The sequence below is a fragment of the Acipenser ruthenus genome, chromosome 1, assembly GCF_902713425.1.
Source record: "Acipenser ruthenus chromosome 1, fAciRut3.2 maternal haplotype, whole genome shotgun sequence".
NCBI lineage: Eukaryota > Metazoa > Chordata > Actinopteri > Acipenseriformes > Acipenseridae > Acipenser > Acipenser ruthenus.
The window spans coordinates 4,281,331-4,296,304 of NC_081189.1; the positions used below are offsets into that span (position 1 = coordinate 4,281,331).

The 14,974-nt window shown below is 39.0% G+C and overlaps 1 protein-coding gene across 1 annotated transcript in view; it reads left to right on the forward strand.

The window, feature by feature from the left end:
* Positions 1–14,974, forward strand: part of LOC117403976 (versican core protein) — a 59,195-nt gene that overhangs the window by 42,027 nt on the left and 2,194 nt on the right. The window contains exons 10-15 of the mRNA XM_034006524.3: positions 292–405; positions 2,092–2,205; positions 7,054–7,212; positions 8,047–8,129; positions 13,090–13,234; positions 14,307–14,489. Coding sequence (XP_033862415.3) covers positions 292–405; positions 2,092–2,205; positions 7,054–7,212; positions 8,047–8,129; positions 13,090–13,234; positions 14,307–14,489 — 798 coding nt within the window. The remainder of the gene's footprint in view (positions 1–291; positions 406–2,091; positions 2,206–7,053; positions 7,213–8,046; positions 8,130–13,089; positions 13,235–14,306; positions 14,490–14,974) is intronic.

The window sequence follows — 14,974 nt, forward strand, 5'->3', positions numbered from 1 at the left end:
TTATTATGATAAGAACATTTTTAAAACAGGGAAGATTCTATTGCTTCCTCTGCAACTTTCATTTCATCTCGGCATGCTTAATTCATTTTTTAGTGGTGTTGTATGATGACATTGCTCACCAGCAATTTGGGCTTTTTATACTTTGGTACAGAAAAACGATTGCCTATGACATTTATAACAATAAATGATACCATTCTATACATTGTCAGTGAAACAAATGTATACCTTAGTGGGCTGTATTGAATCAAAAACATGGCTAAAATATATTTGTGTCATTTGACTTAATTACAGGACAGGATCTTTGTAACAAAAAGTTGTGCCTTAATGGAGGTTCATGTTACCCAAGGAGCAATTCCTACATCTGCACATGCACACCAGGATACAGCGGGGAGCACTGTGAAATAGGTGAGGATTTATAAGCAAAGGACTCAAGTTCACACAGAACATAAACAGTCACCCAGACTACAGATCTTTTCTTCACAGTTGGTCTGGTGGTATCTTAGACAAAAAGTTTATTTCTTTAGATTTCTCTCTCTCTCTCTCTCTCTCTCTCTCTCTCTCTCTCTCTCTCAATTCAATTCAAATTGGCTTTATTGGCATGACAATAAAAATAATTGTGTTGCCAAAGCACATACATGGCATAACCAACTCAAATATACAGACAAAGAATTTTTCTTAATACTAACAGTATCCCTCCTCCCTCTATATTAATACAGTAAACAGAATCCCTCCCTTCCCCTCTATATCAAACAGTACCCCCTTCCCCCCTCTATATTAAACAGAATCCCCCTCCCTCCCTCTATTAAACAGAATCCCCCCTCCCTCAATTAAACAATACCCCCTCCCTCCCTCCCTCCCTCTTTCTATATTAAACAGAATCCCTCCCTCCCTCCCTCTCTCTTTTCCCTCTCTAGTGTGACGTGTTCACGGTCTGTCCCTCAGGCTATGACAGGTCTCCACGTATTGACCGGCCAGTCTGGCTGTGTGTTTGTCTTCCCCCAGCAGGATTGACAGCTTCTGGGTATCACACATTTTTGGGAATTCTGGGACTAAATCACAGAATTTGGGGAAGAAAATGTCCCTTATGTTTTTATATTTTTCACAGTGTGTCAGGAAGTGAATCTCTGTCTCGACCTCTCCTGTCTCACAGTGACCACAGTGCCTGTTCTCCCTGGCCAGCCAGGTTTGCCTCTGTCGGCCTTTTTCAATGGCCAGGTTGTGGTCACTGAGCCGGTATTTGGTCAGGATCTGCCTCTGCTTTGTGTTTCTGACAGTTACCAGGTATTCTGCCAGGGTGTAATTTCTATTTAGGGTCCGATAGCACTCTAGTTTGTTTTGTGTTTTAGTGTTTGTATCCCAATGGTCCAGATAGGAGTGTTTCAGGTGTTTTATAATTTGGTTGACACTAATTGGAATTGTTTTTGCAGTGCTGTCCTGAAGCTGACTGATGTCAGTGTTGCTCAGCTCAGTGAGCTTCAGGACCAGCTGGCTGAGGGGACTCTTTTCTGGGCTGAGCTCTTGGTATTGCAGGGCTTTATGATGGAGTGAGTTTGGGTCACTAGTTTTTAGATGAATCCAGTATTTTAATGCTCTTTTTTGGATGTTAATAATCAATGGATAAAGGCCTAATTCAGCCCTGCATGCATTGTTTGGTGTTTTTCTTTGTAATCTCATGATGTTTTTACAGAACTCTGCATGCAGGGTTTCTGTGGGGTGTTTGCTCTCTCTCTCCTCTTTATCTCTCTGCTAAAGTAATTATTAATGCATTTAACATATGTGGAGTGCAAAGGTGTGGTCTGTGAGACTTGGCCAGGCTAGCATAACTCAAACTGATTGAGGAAACCTGGCTGCCGATTCAGAGTATTGGAATATGATTACTGAAAAGTTTTCAGTGTCTCGTTTTAACATATACTGCCTACAATAGATGTATTATTATTATTATTATTATTATTATTATTATTATTATTATTATTATTATTATTATTATTATTATTATTGTACATCATTTGTATTTATGACATGGATAACATCTACATTATACTGTAATTGCAGCACAGCTCACAAAAAAAAATAATTTGTTGTCATACTCAGATATTGATGAATGCCAGTCGAACCCTTGCCAAAATGGAGGCACTTGCATTGATGGCATCAACTCCTTCACTTGCATGTGTCTACCAAGCTACGCCGGGACCGTCTGTGAACAAGGTAACTCGAAAAACATTATTTAGTAAAGTGAATTATATGTTGGGCAGTGCCAGAGTCAGTTGAATTGCAGAAGCGGGACAGTATGAGTGCTCTCTCTGGTAGTAATAACAGCTGTGGACACGGTTTTCTCATTTTATGTGTCATCCTTCACCAAATAAGTCACCTTAGGGTTGTTAATGGGGGCATTTCCTGTCAGTTCTACTGACCTGTCTTTTTATGAGCCATTGGCTTTAGGTAATCATTTCCTAATCTAGTAACTCTAGTGGTTTGGGACGTGAGGGAAAATAAATTCTCCAGGCAAACTTTCCATTCACCCACACAAACGTTTCTTACAGTTTTTAGACATGTCTGGCAAGTACCTTGAATCCATGGGAGTGAACAGCATGGCAGAATGTTCAGAAAACACTGGTAATTCTACAACAGGGCTGAATCAGAGGGGTTTTAAGGTTATAATCTCAATCCCCCTGCGTAGATGCTAGTCATCACAAAATTAACCTTTGAAGTGCTGTAGAGAGGCAGACTTGTTACTAAGAAACACCCAGCAGATAGCCTCGTCCTTGGAGTTTTCTCCCTTCTCTTTGATCTTGGTTTGTGTCTAGACAGATTTCTGATGGAAAGTAGGTTACAGTTAAAAGCTGCAGATGGCTCACACAGCCCTGTTCATTTTTTTACTAAAATAAAATATCTTCGTGTATGTTTGCTACATTCTGCCATAGTGTATCCTGCACTATACAAACAGTTGCTGACAATTCAGTTTGTTTACAATCCCTAATAGTTGTAACTGTAGGGGAACGTGTGGTTGCTATGAGCAAAATATGGTATTCCTTACAATAGAAAATTGGATAGGCAGGCTCTTTTAAAGCTTTGGAAGCAAAATGTAGTCTTTCTTCCCACGAAAAAAGTGGTCAGGCCTTGTATGGGAAAAAAAGCTAGCTTACGCTTATGTAGTACTGTAGTTCAACCAGCAGTAGCTGACACTGATAGTCCGCACCTTTCCAGACAGGTTGTGCAAATAGGCAGTTGGATATAAAATAAGTCAAATGTTTAAATAGACTATTATACTGTACTGTACAACATCTATATGGGAAACATCTGTCATCAATACATGAAGGCTTGTCTTGCTAAACTTCACTTTCATTAGGGGGTACCATCATTGAGTGTGACTATCTGAAACACACAGTTGCTCCGATTCTAATGCTGATAATTATTATTTGGAAAGACATTAGCAAAGATGTATATGACTTAAACTACCATGTAATTGTGCTTCTGGTTTGTGGCTTGACACTTATAAGTAAGTGCAGGGGTCAATTAACATCCAAATGTTTCCTGTTTGATGGGCAGGGCTGGACACAAATGCCAGTCAGTCTGCCTGAAATTAAACTCTAACCCGTTTGACCTCCAGAGCGGCATTGCTGGGCGGCTTTTAAACAAGCTGATATATTACAGGCTGGCCTGAATATAGTTCCAATTTCTGAACATTAAACCACCCCCCAAGTCTGCCTCCATTAATGCAGCTGTGTTCTCAGGCTCGTCTGCCAAAAAAATACAAAGTCCCCCTTTTTTTTTTCGTCGGAACAAGACTTGTGCAGCTGTGCAAGGGGATAATGAATAAAAGAGCCTTATTAAAGCTCTGGATTAAAAGCAAATGTTTTCTCATCAACACATGGGGGATTGTAGGATTAGGAAACAATTAGAAGATCCCTTCCAATGTTGCATGGTGTTTTCCTTGCCTGACTTTAGTGACAATAACTGGATGTCTCCCAGTGGTTTGACTTGGGACTATGCGAAGAGAATGAACTCTTGTAGACACTGTCTCATCTTCATAATGCTTTGCATGAAAAACGACAGCGAGTATAACAAGAACTCCCAATGTGCATTAAGAAACTCAATTTCTCCCTTATTAACTATCTTTGACAGTACCAAGCTGCCAGAGATGCCAACAGCCCTATATTATATAGTAGAATAAGGCCATTCACTGTCTTTTATGGACTATTGCAGGATGTTATTTATGCAATATTTGTCAATGTCAGCACATTTTATATGGTAAACTAGTACGACTATGGTGCTTTGCTTAATCTTGAATGACTATCCTGTTTGAAATCTGCAGTAGTTTAGTTTAATTAATTCCATCATTCTGCAGACCAGTTCTCTACAGTAATTTCTAATGTTAAATTCATCTGTTGTATATACGTGAACTGGGCTTTTAACTATAAATAAGGTGAGTAACCACCGATAAGATTGCTTTTCTGCTTCTCAACTTTTTTAGTTTCTAGCAGGAATTGTACTTTATTTATAAAAGAAACAAACAATGTTGCCAACCCTATGGGCATCCACACTTTATAATTGTTGACAGCTTGCAAATTGATCAACTCCAATCAACACCCTTTGATTACGCATGTCTTTCACATGATGCAAGTGCAATTATGTAAATAACTACAATGTGCTGTGATTTCTAAGAGCAAAATACTAAGAACACCTTTATTAGGAGTCACAGGGCAGTGGGGGTTGAGAAGTTGCGTGATGGGGAAGTAGGGAATAATTGGGAGCAACAGGACTGTGACCTCCTAGACAGTCAGACTGAAAGATGTTGTTAGATGTTGTTATTGTAGCTAACAGCCCCGGTGAAGTTAATACCTCAATACCAATACCTTTAATTATGTCTGAATAGGGTACCTCTGAAATCTAAGAAAAACTGTACTATAACAGATGGAACCGATTCCTGGTTCCTAGCCCAATCTAATAAGCCAGGAGATATTGAAGCTGGAACATGCAAAGCTGTGTTAGTCTTTTCTTAAGCAATAGCTCTTGTCTTTTGATTGAGCTAGTGCCACTGGTCTCTTTATGGCATCTGAGGGGTATATCTGTATTTTAAAAAACTGATTGATTTCCTTTAACCTGAAAAATATGTAAATACTGTATTCTTTTATGCATTTGACCTTGTTCTGCTTCATGAAAGTAAATCTCCATTCTAGTACACACCCTCTGAATAGTCTGCCAGTGTCAACTGCAATATAGTAAGCCCAACATGAATAGCAACTTGTCTCCGGTTTGAATGACAAGTTGTAGAAATCAAACAACTGGATGCAGACTGATTACTTTGAATAAACTTTATAAACACACTGTGAACAAGTTACACGTTACTATCTTAGATCTCCCGATGCAGCAAGTGAGCGGTGCTAGGGAACGCTGACATGTGCTCAGTACAGTAGAGCATGAATTCAAGCAAAAAGAAAGTCTACAACATGTTTTAAAAACGGTGTGTTTGTCAGTGCTGCATAGACCATGCTTTACAGAGTATCTGAACAATGCTGTGAGCGCATCGTTGAACTGTGAACTGTAAATACACAGGTATGTCTAGGCTCGCTTTTGTGTTCCAGTGTTATTTACTGTGAAATACTGCAAAGTTTGCTCGATTGGATTTTTTGTAAATGATTTATTGTAAAACATTGTAAACCATTTCAGATCGGTATTTATGCAATAAGAAAATGAAATGCTGTATGTCTTTTTTTTAAATTACGTAAGTAAATGAGACACTAGAACTACATTTCAGATTTTTCATGTTTTGGCATCAATTGAGCTGCATTTTCTGAAGATTTAGGTAGGGCCTTAATTATTTTCATTATTGACTCATGAATTGTGTTTAGGTGGGAACACTAACAATAGCACTGAGGAAGCTTCGACCCCCCCCCCCCCAATCGTAAAAAGCTTCCACCGCCACTGCCCCAAACCCCAAATGCCTCTTCAGGCTTCAAAATCCCAAAAGCAAAGTTAAACAGACCCAAAATTATTTTTCGATAAATATTCATTTTTAGACTGAGTGCACATGTGTCAGAGTTCAGGCCCCCTTGTGCTCTGAAATGTGTGGCTGTAGTTAGTTAGGGGTCCCTGGTTAATATTAGTAACCCCTTCCCTGGTTTATTCATCTGTAGATGTCAGATCTAAAGTAGAAACTGATACCTTGTCATTTACTAAGCCACTCTCCTGCTGGACGTCTTTAATGTCTTGTCCAATTCTCTTGATGTAGATGCCTTGCCCCTGCTCCCCCAGCTCTACACAGTGCTGCATTTTTTTCTTTTTCTTTTTCTAGAGCTGCCATCACTCAGCAGCTCTGGCATGTAGTAACAGCACTCTCTAAAAAAGGTCTTTATGAGCGATATTTAACAGAATCAGCAAAAACTGAAATATTCTTCAGGGCATCGTTATAGCGAATGGCTAATTCATTTATTATGGCTTATGCTGAGTCATATCATTATGTTCTTATCCTTAGGTCACTCCTTCACACTGAAAGGATTTCAGTTGTCCTGTATGTGTGGGTTCATTCACTAAAAACCTATTAGGGACTGTGTGGCACTGTGGATTAAAGTACGAACCCTTTTCCTCTGGAGGACAGGGTTCAAATATAGCTTGGACCCAATCACTTTGGGATTGAGCATTTTGGTCCCATATCCATATATCTTCTTTTTTGATAGTTGACATATTTCTACTAAGAGAATAATCCACACAGTAAATCCCAGACCCCTGGAATTTGAAGAAGCATAAAAGGATGTATAGACTGTGGGTATTTCACCTTGTACAGTAGTGAATTCTCCCGGGGCTACGGTAGAGGGTATTGCGGGGTCAATGTACGGGCAGCCACCAGGATGTTTATGTGAAATTTGTCTTGCATTAAACAGCCACAAGAACTGGATAGTTTTGAGTTCCTCCTCAGTTTTTGTTAGAGGTTGTGCGGGGCGGGGGGGACGGACAGAAACTCACTGTCTTGATAATTCCAAACCATCATTATTGTTTATATTAAACACAGTGGCAGTGTTGTACCTTAGTACTTAGTGCTTTTCATGTTTTCTTCAGATACTGAGACCTGTGACTACGGCTGGCACAAATTCCAGGGGCACTGCTACAAGTACTTTGCGCACCGCCGCACCTGGGATGCCGCAGAGAGAGAGTGCCGCCTGCAGGGGGCGCACCTCACCAGTGTCCTCTCGAATGAAGAGCAGCTCTTTGTGAACCGTAAGTGTTGATACAGACAAAAATGTGTAAAAAATTGCTAAGTAATATTAAATGGTTTTAGAAGCTAATTACTTTTTTAAAAAATATTGACTTAATAAGGTTTTATATCCCAGTACAATTGTTTTGTAAGTCCAGACAAGTTTCATGCATAGTAAACCTTTTGTTTGGTAACCCAAAACAGACTTTAAATAACTCACAAGTTAAAGTTTTGTGAATAGGACCCACGACTATGCTTTAAGTAGCTGTTTTCATGAGCAGAATTCACAAATGCTCTACTTAAATAAGTAACATGACTTATTTGAATAAATATTTACTTAGCCATGTGTAGAGTGCATTAGCTGTACAGTGCACTGGGTTGACTGGTAGGAAATGCTGTATTTCTATTAATTAGGGTAACGGATGCTTGGGAGATCATACTGTATAACTGAATCATGGAGAATGTATGTGTGTGGCAGAGCTGGTGCTAGTGTGCTGATTGTGGTTTTCAGTTTAAAGTTCAAGCTAATCCCAAAGACTTTGAAGGTTGTAGGATGAAGGCCAGAATGGTTAACTGAGTTCCCAGGTCAGATTTCCTACAGCAAATAAACAAGCAATTTTCCTGTTATCAGTAAGAATTGCTTTAAGAACTTGAGGCCAGAAGGCGTTAATAACCACATTGTAGCCATGCTGAATTTACAAAATAAGAGACAGCTAAATAGTTCTGACTGTTTCCAAAGCTGGGCTTGAGAACAGGAAGCATGATTCATGAGTATAAAAATGATTTTTCTTATTTCCAATGGCATCCTAATATGGATTTTCTCTGAAGGCTTTACTTTTGTTTCTTTTGTTTTTTAGGCTTGGGACATGACTACCAGTGGATTGGACTGAACGATAAGATGTTTGAGCAGGACTTCCGCTGGACTGACGGCAGACATCTGGTGAGGCAACATAAGAAATACCTAAGCTTTTCACTGTTTTTCCACGATCCGATGTGATACAAAAGCGTGCCTTTGCAGCAAGTTCCTTCCTATATGACCTCAACGGAATGGTACTGTTGACCACTTCCTGTGGGCTTCTACTGTTGACATGTTACCCACAGCTGAGCTTTGTACAGTGAAGTGGGTGCCCCTGGTTGGTGACCCCACTGTTTGAAATATCAGTGACCTTTTATTTATTTAGTAATGCTTCAGATAGGACAACAGTAGCAGATGCTTTGAAATGTCCAGACTTCCATGGAGGGAGAAACCCAATGACGGGTATATGTAACCAGTGCTTCCATTACGGACCAGTCTGGCACTTGAGTTTTCAATCCAGTTGGAAATGGGTATCAGTAGAAAAGCCACTTTCTGTATCAGAGAACAAGGCTCTAACCGTCTATGTTGTTCATTAAGCTCACTGAATTAGGAGCATATTCTACTGGAAGATGTTACATTTTTAAAAGGGATACATTTGAATCTTGAACTGTACATTATCTTTTATCTGCCTGTCTGTGTGTGTTGCCTCACTGATGGATCACCCCTGGTGTGACTATTCCATTTGGGGCTGGTTGTCATGGAGAACAGCAGGGGTGGAGCAGACTCTGGCATTGGTGTTGCTTAAAGTAAGCAGGAAAGTGGCTAATTGTGTGCCCCGGAGTTCAAATTTGTTTTAACTTCAAAGTCGAAATTAACATACGACTGGGGGTTGAAAAGATAACCCTTTGGTTATCCCTACATGTCAGTTCAATTGTACAACAAATCAGTGCATGAATAGCACATTGAAAGCCGGCAGACAGGTGAAGGCAGTTGAACATGTTGTTTTAGATATGTGTGATGCATGCAGCGAGACATCACCTTTTAGAAGTCAGCATGGTGCGATTCATTAGGATTGTACTGCAACTGATGCATCATCAGGTTCACACAAAAATACACAAGAGATATCCTACTAAGTGAATATTACCATTATGTTAATAAGTCATGAGTAGGATGTCTCTTGTTGTTATATTTTGGCTGAAGCGAGCTGGAAGCTCAAACTGTGCACAATTATAAGCACCATAGTGTATTTCTAAAAAGGCTGGGGATGGAGTACTGTAAATAACATTTTCCCAAGTTACTCCCACACCGTATTGAGAAGAAAAGAAACCACCCTGCATCAAGGTCAGGATAAGAGAAATACCACACAGTTATGGAATAGGGGTAGCTATCATTTATTTAATATGTTATTATTTTATATTCTAAAATGAGAGATATTAATTATAAAAGAAAACAATAAACTGTATGCAGTAACAAATAAGAAATAGCTAACAAATAAAGTTACTGAAGTAAAGAAAAGGGTACTTCCAGCATTGTGCATAGTTGCATTTCCATTTCTTAAAACTGACAATTTAATTGCATTTCCATGTCATGCATCCCTCTCTGTGTACCATGCACCTGGCCAGAGGAATCAAACTCACATTGGACACCCATTTTATGCATTTTGTTCAGAACTATGGTTGTGGCTGTACATTTTCAGTCCTCCGTGTAGACCAATTCTGTTTCATACGGAGAAATGAAAGCCTCCTGGATAGACAGCTGAAGGACAAACCAAGTACTCCTACTATTACATCAGTGTTTTTCTGTGATCCCAAGTATTTATTCTAATGACTAACAGTGACTAACATAAGCCCCAAGGGAATGAGTAGCTAACTGGTCACAGTATATCTTTCTTCCTCTGGCTGATGGCTTCCAGTTATCTGTCACTTAGACTGAGTGCATGACTTCCTTCAGTTGTGCCAGTCTCGATTTAGTTATCAAGATGTAACGCAGCGTAGCAGACAGGGGCAGGGTGCAAATACCCACGCAACATTTGGGATTCAAGTTTCAAAAGCACACCTCAGGGTGTTTTCATGTCCCACAGTATAATTTCCCAGATAAAAAATTCTCAACCTGATATAATTTCTGGATGCAGCAAAGGTCCTGCTTTTAGTTCCGAGTTACACAAGACTGGAAATAATTAGTGTTTTGTGTGTGTCGTGGTGAAGTCGACCACTACACACGATCATTTTGGAGAACCAGTAGACAATCATCAAGGGGCAGGCCAGCGGTGAGGGCCAAATGACCTATCCCATGCCGAGCCCTGGCAAAGACAGTGACTGGGCGCATTTCCATCAGGTCATTAGCTGCCAAAACCATTTAGCTCTCTGTTTCTCCTTTTATATCAAACTAATATGTTACATGGTTGAGACACAGGCTCACAGCTTGCCTACACTGCTGGGGCAGCTCTTTAAACACTTTCTCCCCCTGAGTTTCCTGTTGCAGTCCCTTTCTAGCACGTGTTATGATTAAGTGTTCTCTATATTCCCTTCTGATGAAAACGCAGACGATAGCGCTTCTGCACCAAGGGAAACCAGCAGAATATTATAAGGCGTCTTTACATGTCTTTAAAATGGTAGATTAAAAAACTTTTTATAGATGGTATGTAGGGAATAAATAAAGTGGTTTCCTTCTTTGTTATCTTCTGTTGCTTATCAGTCCAAATCAAGAAACCAAAAAAAAGAAGCTTGTTTCAAGGAAAGTTGACCTTATTTTTTTGCTCAACAAAAGTAAGGCAATGCTGGTGAAAAAACAGACAGTTCAGTGCTCCTGGTTTATCGAACTTGTGTTCATAGTATTTGTGGGCTAGGAGTACGAGAGGCCAACAATAGTTTTTGGGGTTTGAGAATTTTAATATTCAGCTTCTGAAATACATGCTATTATTATTATTATTATTATTATTATTATTATTATTATTATTTATTTCTTAGCAGACACCCTTATCCAGGGCGACTTACAATCGTAAGCAAATACATTTCAAGTGTTACAATACAAGTAATACAATAAGAGCAAGGAGCTAAGGAGCTTTGCTGGGGTACATCTACATGTGGAAAAAGTATCATGAAAGTATGGTAAAACAGTGGCAAACAAGGTACTAAAATTTACCATGATACACTATTATAAGGAGTGGCCCGGACCATACTTCTGTGAGGCAAATCAACTGTGACATTACCAGATGGGTAATGTCACAGTTGAATTACCAATGCTGCACATACGTATTGATAGCACACCCATGTGGACACATCAGGTAATACAAGTATGCTTTCACTATTTTGGAGATCATTCTCAAAGTTTTAAAGTCGTATAACTCTATAATGAACCATCAGCTTTATGAATCAGTTTTGCTTCTTTTTTAAAAGCATTTTTTTTTTTAAATGTGTGTATGTATATATATATATTTCTAGCTTTGTTGGTGAGCAGTCAGGTTTCCATATTGATCCAAACATTGAACAGTTACTGTAAAACACTTGGTCGCTTGTCATGAGCATTTGCAATGTCTTGACATCTGTATTTGTGGGTTGCTAAGGCATTCTGTTGTACCTCTGCTAATCATCATTTGCTTTAACTAGCAAGAAACCCTCTAAAATAACAGAAAGTGGGTCTCTGTTTCTGAAGTAGCTTTTCTTCACATAGAAAATGGTGCATTGCAGGCACAGGCTCATTAATCTTTTCAGTGTGAGGAAGAGAATAGTTACAGTAACATAACTTCTAACATCTTCTCACTGCAGAGTTGAACATAATCAGCCACATGAAATAATATCAGTAATTGGTCAAAGACACTATATAACAGGAAAGCAAAAATGAAGTTCTCTTAATTCAGTGTAACTGAGGTTTCTGTGAAATGTAGGTCCGGCTGATGCACGGATTACCGTGAGGAGACTGAAACCTGCAGCATTGTAAACTAAACATCAAAACATGCTGCAGTGTCTACACAGTGAGGAGCTGGTATTACTTCCCATAACGCTGAGCTGTTACAGTAACAGACACACAGGGTATAATAATTGGAATACAGGAAGTGAAAACAACATTGCAGTTTTAGCTTAAATTCTGCACGCATAAGCAGGAAAGGTTGTTGTATCCGGCTATGTAAATGCATTGTAACAGATAGTCAGAGGATTATAATTTCTGATGCACTATCAGTTGCTGCAGTGGAAGTATTAAACAGATTGCAGACTCGGGGAACCCCAAGATAATGTAGGCCAGCTGCATGCTGTTAGAAGGAGATAAGAAGGCTGTCTGTGTGAGCAAGTGCTGAAAGGCAAGAGTAGATTAAGGGTCCATAGCTACAACTTGCAGAAACCAGTAGTGTTTAATTTACTGTACATTCAATAGTTTTCACATCTATGCAACAGAAATATATTGTATACAAAATGAATTTCAGTATTTACACTGGGGGGAAAAAGGCTACTCAGCTATTCATATGAAACTGGGTGGAGTGCTGCTGAACTATTCCTCCACTCAAACTGATCCGGCTATTGCAGTTTATACTAACTACAAGAGAGCCAAAATAAACCTGTTTAATGACGTTATCAGATCTGGAGTAACGGTCTTGTAATGCCTTGAGCTATCAGACATTCCTGCCAAACCACAGGAGTCTAGCTAAATCAGTGCATTTTTGGCCCTGTAGTCACAACCATGCACAGTTCCCATGATGGTTTTAATGTCTTATTGCACAAAATAACAGATTTTTATCTGATACCTAAATGGGGTTTATTAGCTGAAACATACAGTTACTGTAATGTAATGTTTATCATTATCCCAGGGAAATAAAATATATAAAAAAAATATTCTTCGCTCAAGAGATCTTTAAGAGAGCTGTGCTGTTCTGGAGTCCTGGTATGAATTGAAGAAAAGTTTATGGCACTGTCATAGTTGTACTTAGTTAGTTCTATGACAGATCCATAGTTTTAATTTAATCCAGACCCCTCTTTGTATTGATAATACTGTAGATGGCATACATACAGTGCATTACTTGTATTCCTTTCATGAAAAGGCAGTCATAAACCACCTATTGTACATGGTGAGGGGCAATGCAGTAACCTGTTTGCTTGTTTTTTATTTCTTTTAGCAATATGAGAATTGGAGACCTAGCCAGCCAGACAGCTTCTTTTCATCTGGAGAGGATTGCGTCGTTATGATCTGGCATGAAAATGGCCAGTGGAACGATGTGCCCTGTAATTATCATCTCACCTACACCTGCAAAAAGGGGACAGGTAGGAGAAATGCATTTTCATTTTGTATCATTAATCATGAACAGTATCATTGAAGAGAGATTTGCAGATATGGAACATAACAGCTTTTGTATGATTATATTTTTGAGACTGTTTCGCAGAGCAGCAGAAACAGGGCGGAACGGTGAAATAGTGGCCTTCGATAACCTAATTCGTAATACCTGAAACACATAAAGCAACTGATTCGTTCAGAACAAGGCCTGTGGCAACTGTAATTTGGAAACAAAACTGAAACTTTTAAGGACACAGAACTAAAGCAAAAAATAAATAAATAAATAACTTCAGTCGGGGAAAAAAAGTAACATTTCATTATTCAGTTAAGTTACTAAAGGGTTGATTTGATCAACCAATATCCTGGGATGTGGCGAGGTATAGGATGATCGAAAGTCTGAGGGAATATTAGTTGTGAGCCTCTGAAAGTGCTACACACCAGTTTACAAGCAAAACACATCTACTTGTGTTTAATGAGATGAAAAACAGATGAGAGCATGTCATGACTGAAGCTTCTAGCACAGAGGTCTCCAGCCCTGGTCCTGGAGAGCTACTGGGTCTGCTGGTTTTTGCTTCACCCAAGTTCTCAGTTACTTAATTGCACCAATTATTGGATTAATTAGTCAAGATTAACAGGTGTTCCAGATCTTTAGCTCTGATGATGTAAAGACACCTAGAAAACCTGCAGGATTGGGGCTGTCCAGGACCAGGGGTGGAGACCCTTGTTCTAGCACATCTCTGTTGAAAGTTTCCATTGAACCCCATATGAAAAAAAAAACAGCTCTGGACAATGAGGAAAACATCCATTTTAATTAACCATGTCCTCGATTTCTGATTTAATGTACAGCCCTTCAACCACTTATGTCTACTGAATATGAAGCTTCTCAAAGTAGGTCACTATTTATCTCTGCCTCTGTAGCCTTCAAGCTTACAAAAACGAAAGTCTGTATTGAAAGACAGAAATGTTAGTAATCCCTGAAAATGTTGTCAGCGTAACTTTTACTGCTTAAAATGTTTACGTTGCTGCATAGATATTGAATATTCTTTTTTTTTTCAATTTTAGTTGCCTGTGGTCAGCCTCCGGTTGTGAATAACGCCAGGACTTTTGGCAGGATGAGGCCACGCTATGAGATCAACTCCTTGGTCAGATACCACTGCAGGGATGGTTTCATCCAGCGGCATGTACCAACTATCCGGTGTAGAGGAGATGGAAGATGGGATGAACCAAAAGTATCCTGCTTGAGCCGTAAGTTGTTGCGTTAAGTAATATCAACAAAACCAATTTAAGTTTTTTATGTCATTTTGTAAAAGCTGGATTTAATAACTTAACTTTGGTCATTTAAAAAAAGAACATTGATGAAGGCACTCACCAAAAAGTCTCCTTAACTCAGGGCTGATATGATATGCCCTGCTGGTATAAATCACATCTGAATATTTTTTAATCCACCTGGATTGCATCAACTACTTATTTACAGGTGTAATCCTGCAATAACCAAGTACAAGTGATTAATGCAACCCAGCATTATTCCCCAGTGCTATCAAATGCCATAATTATTTTGCCGTCTGCCTATTATTATTATTATTATTATTATTATTATTATTATTATTATTATTATTATTATTATTATTATTATTATTTATTTCTTAGCAGACGCCCTTATCCAGGGCGACTTACAATCGCAAGCAAATACAAATACATTCAAGTGTTACAATACAAGTAATACAATAAGA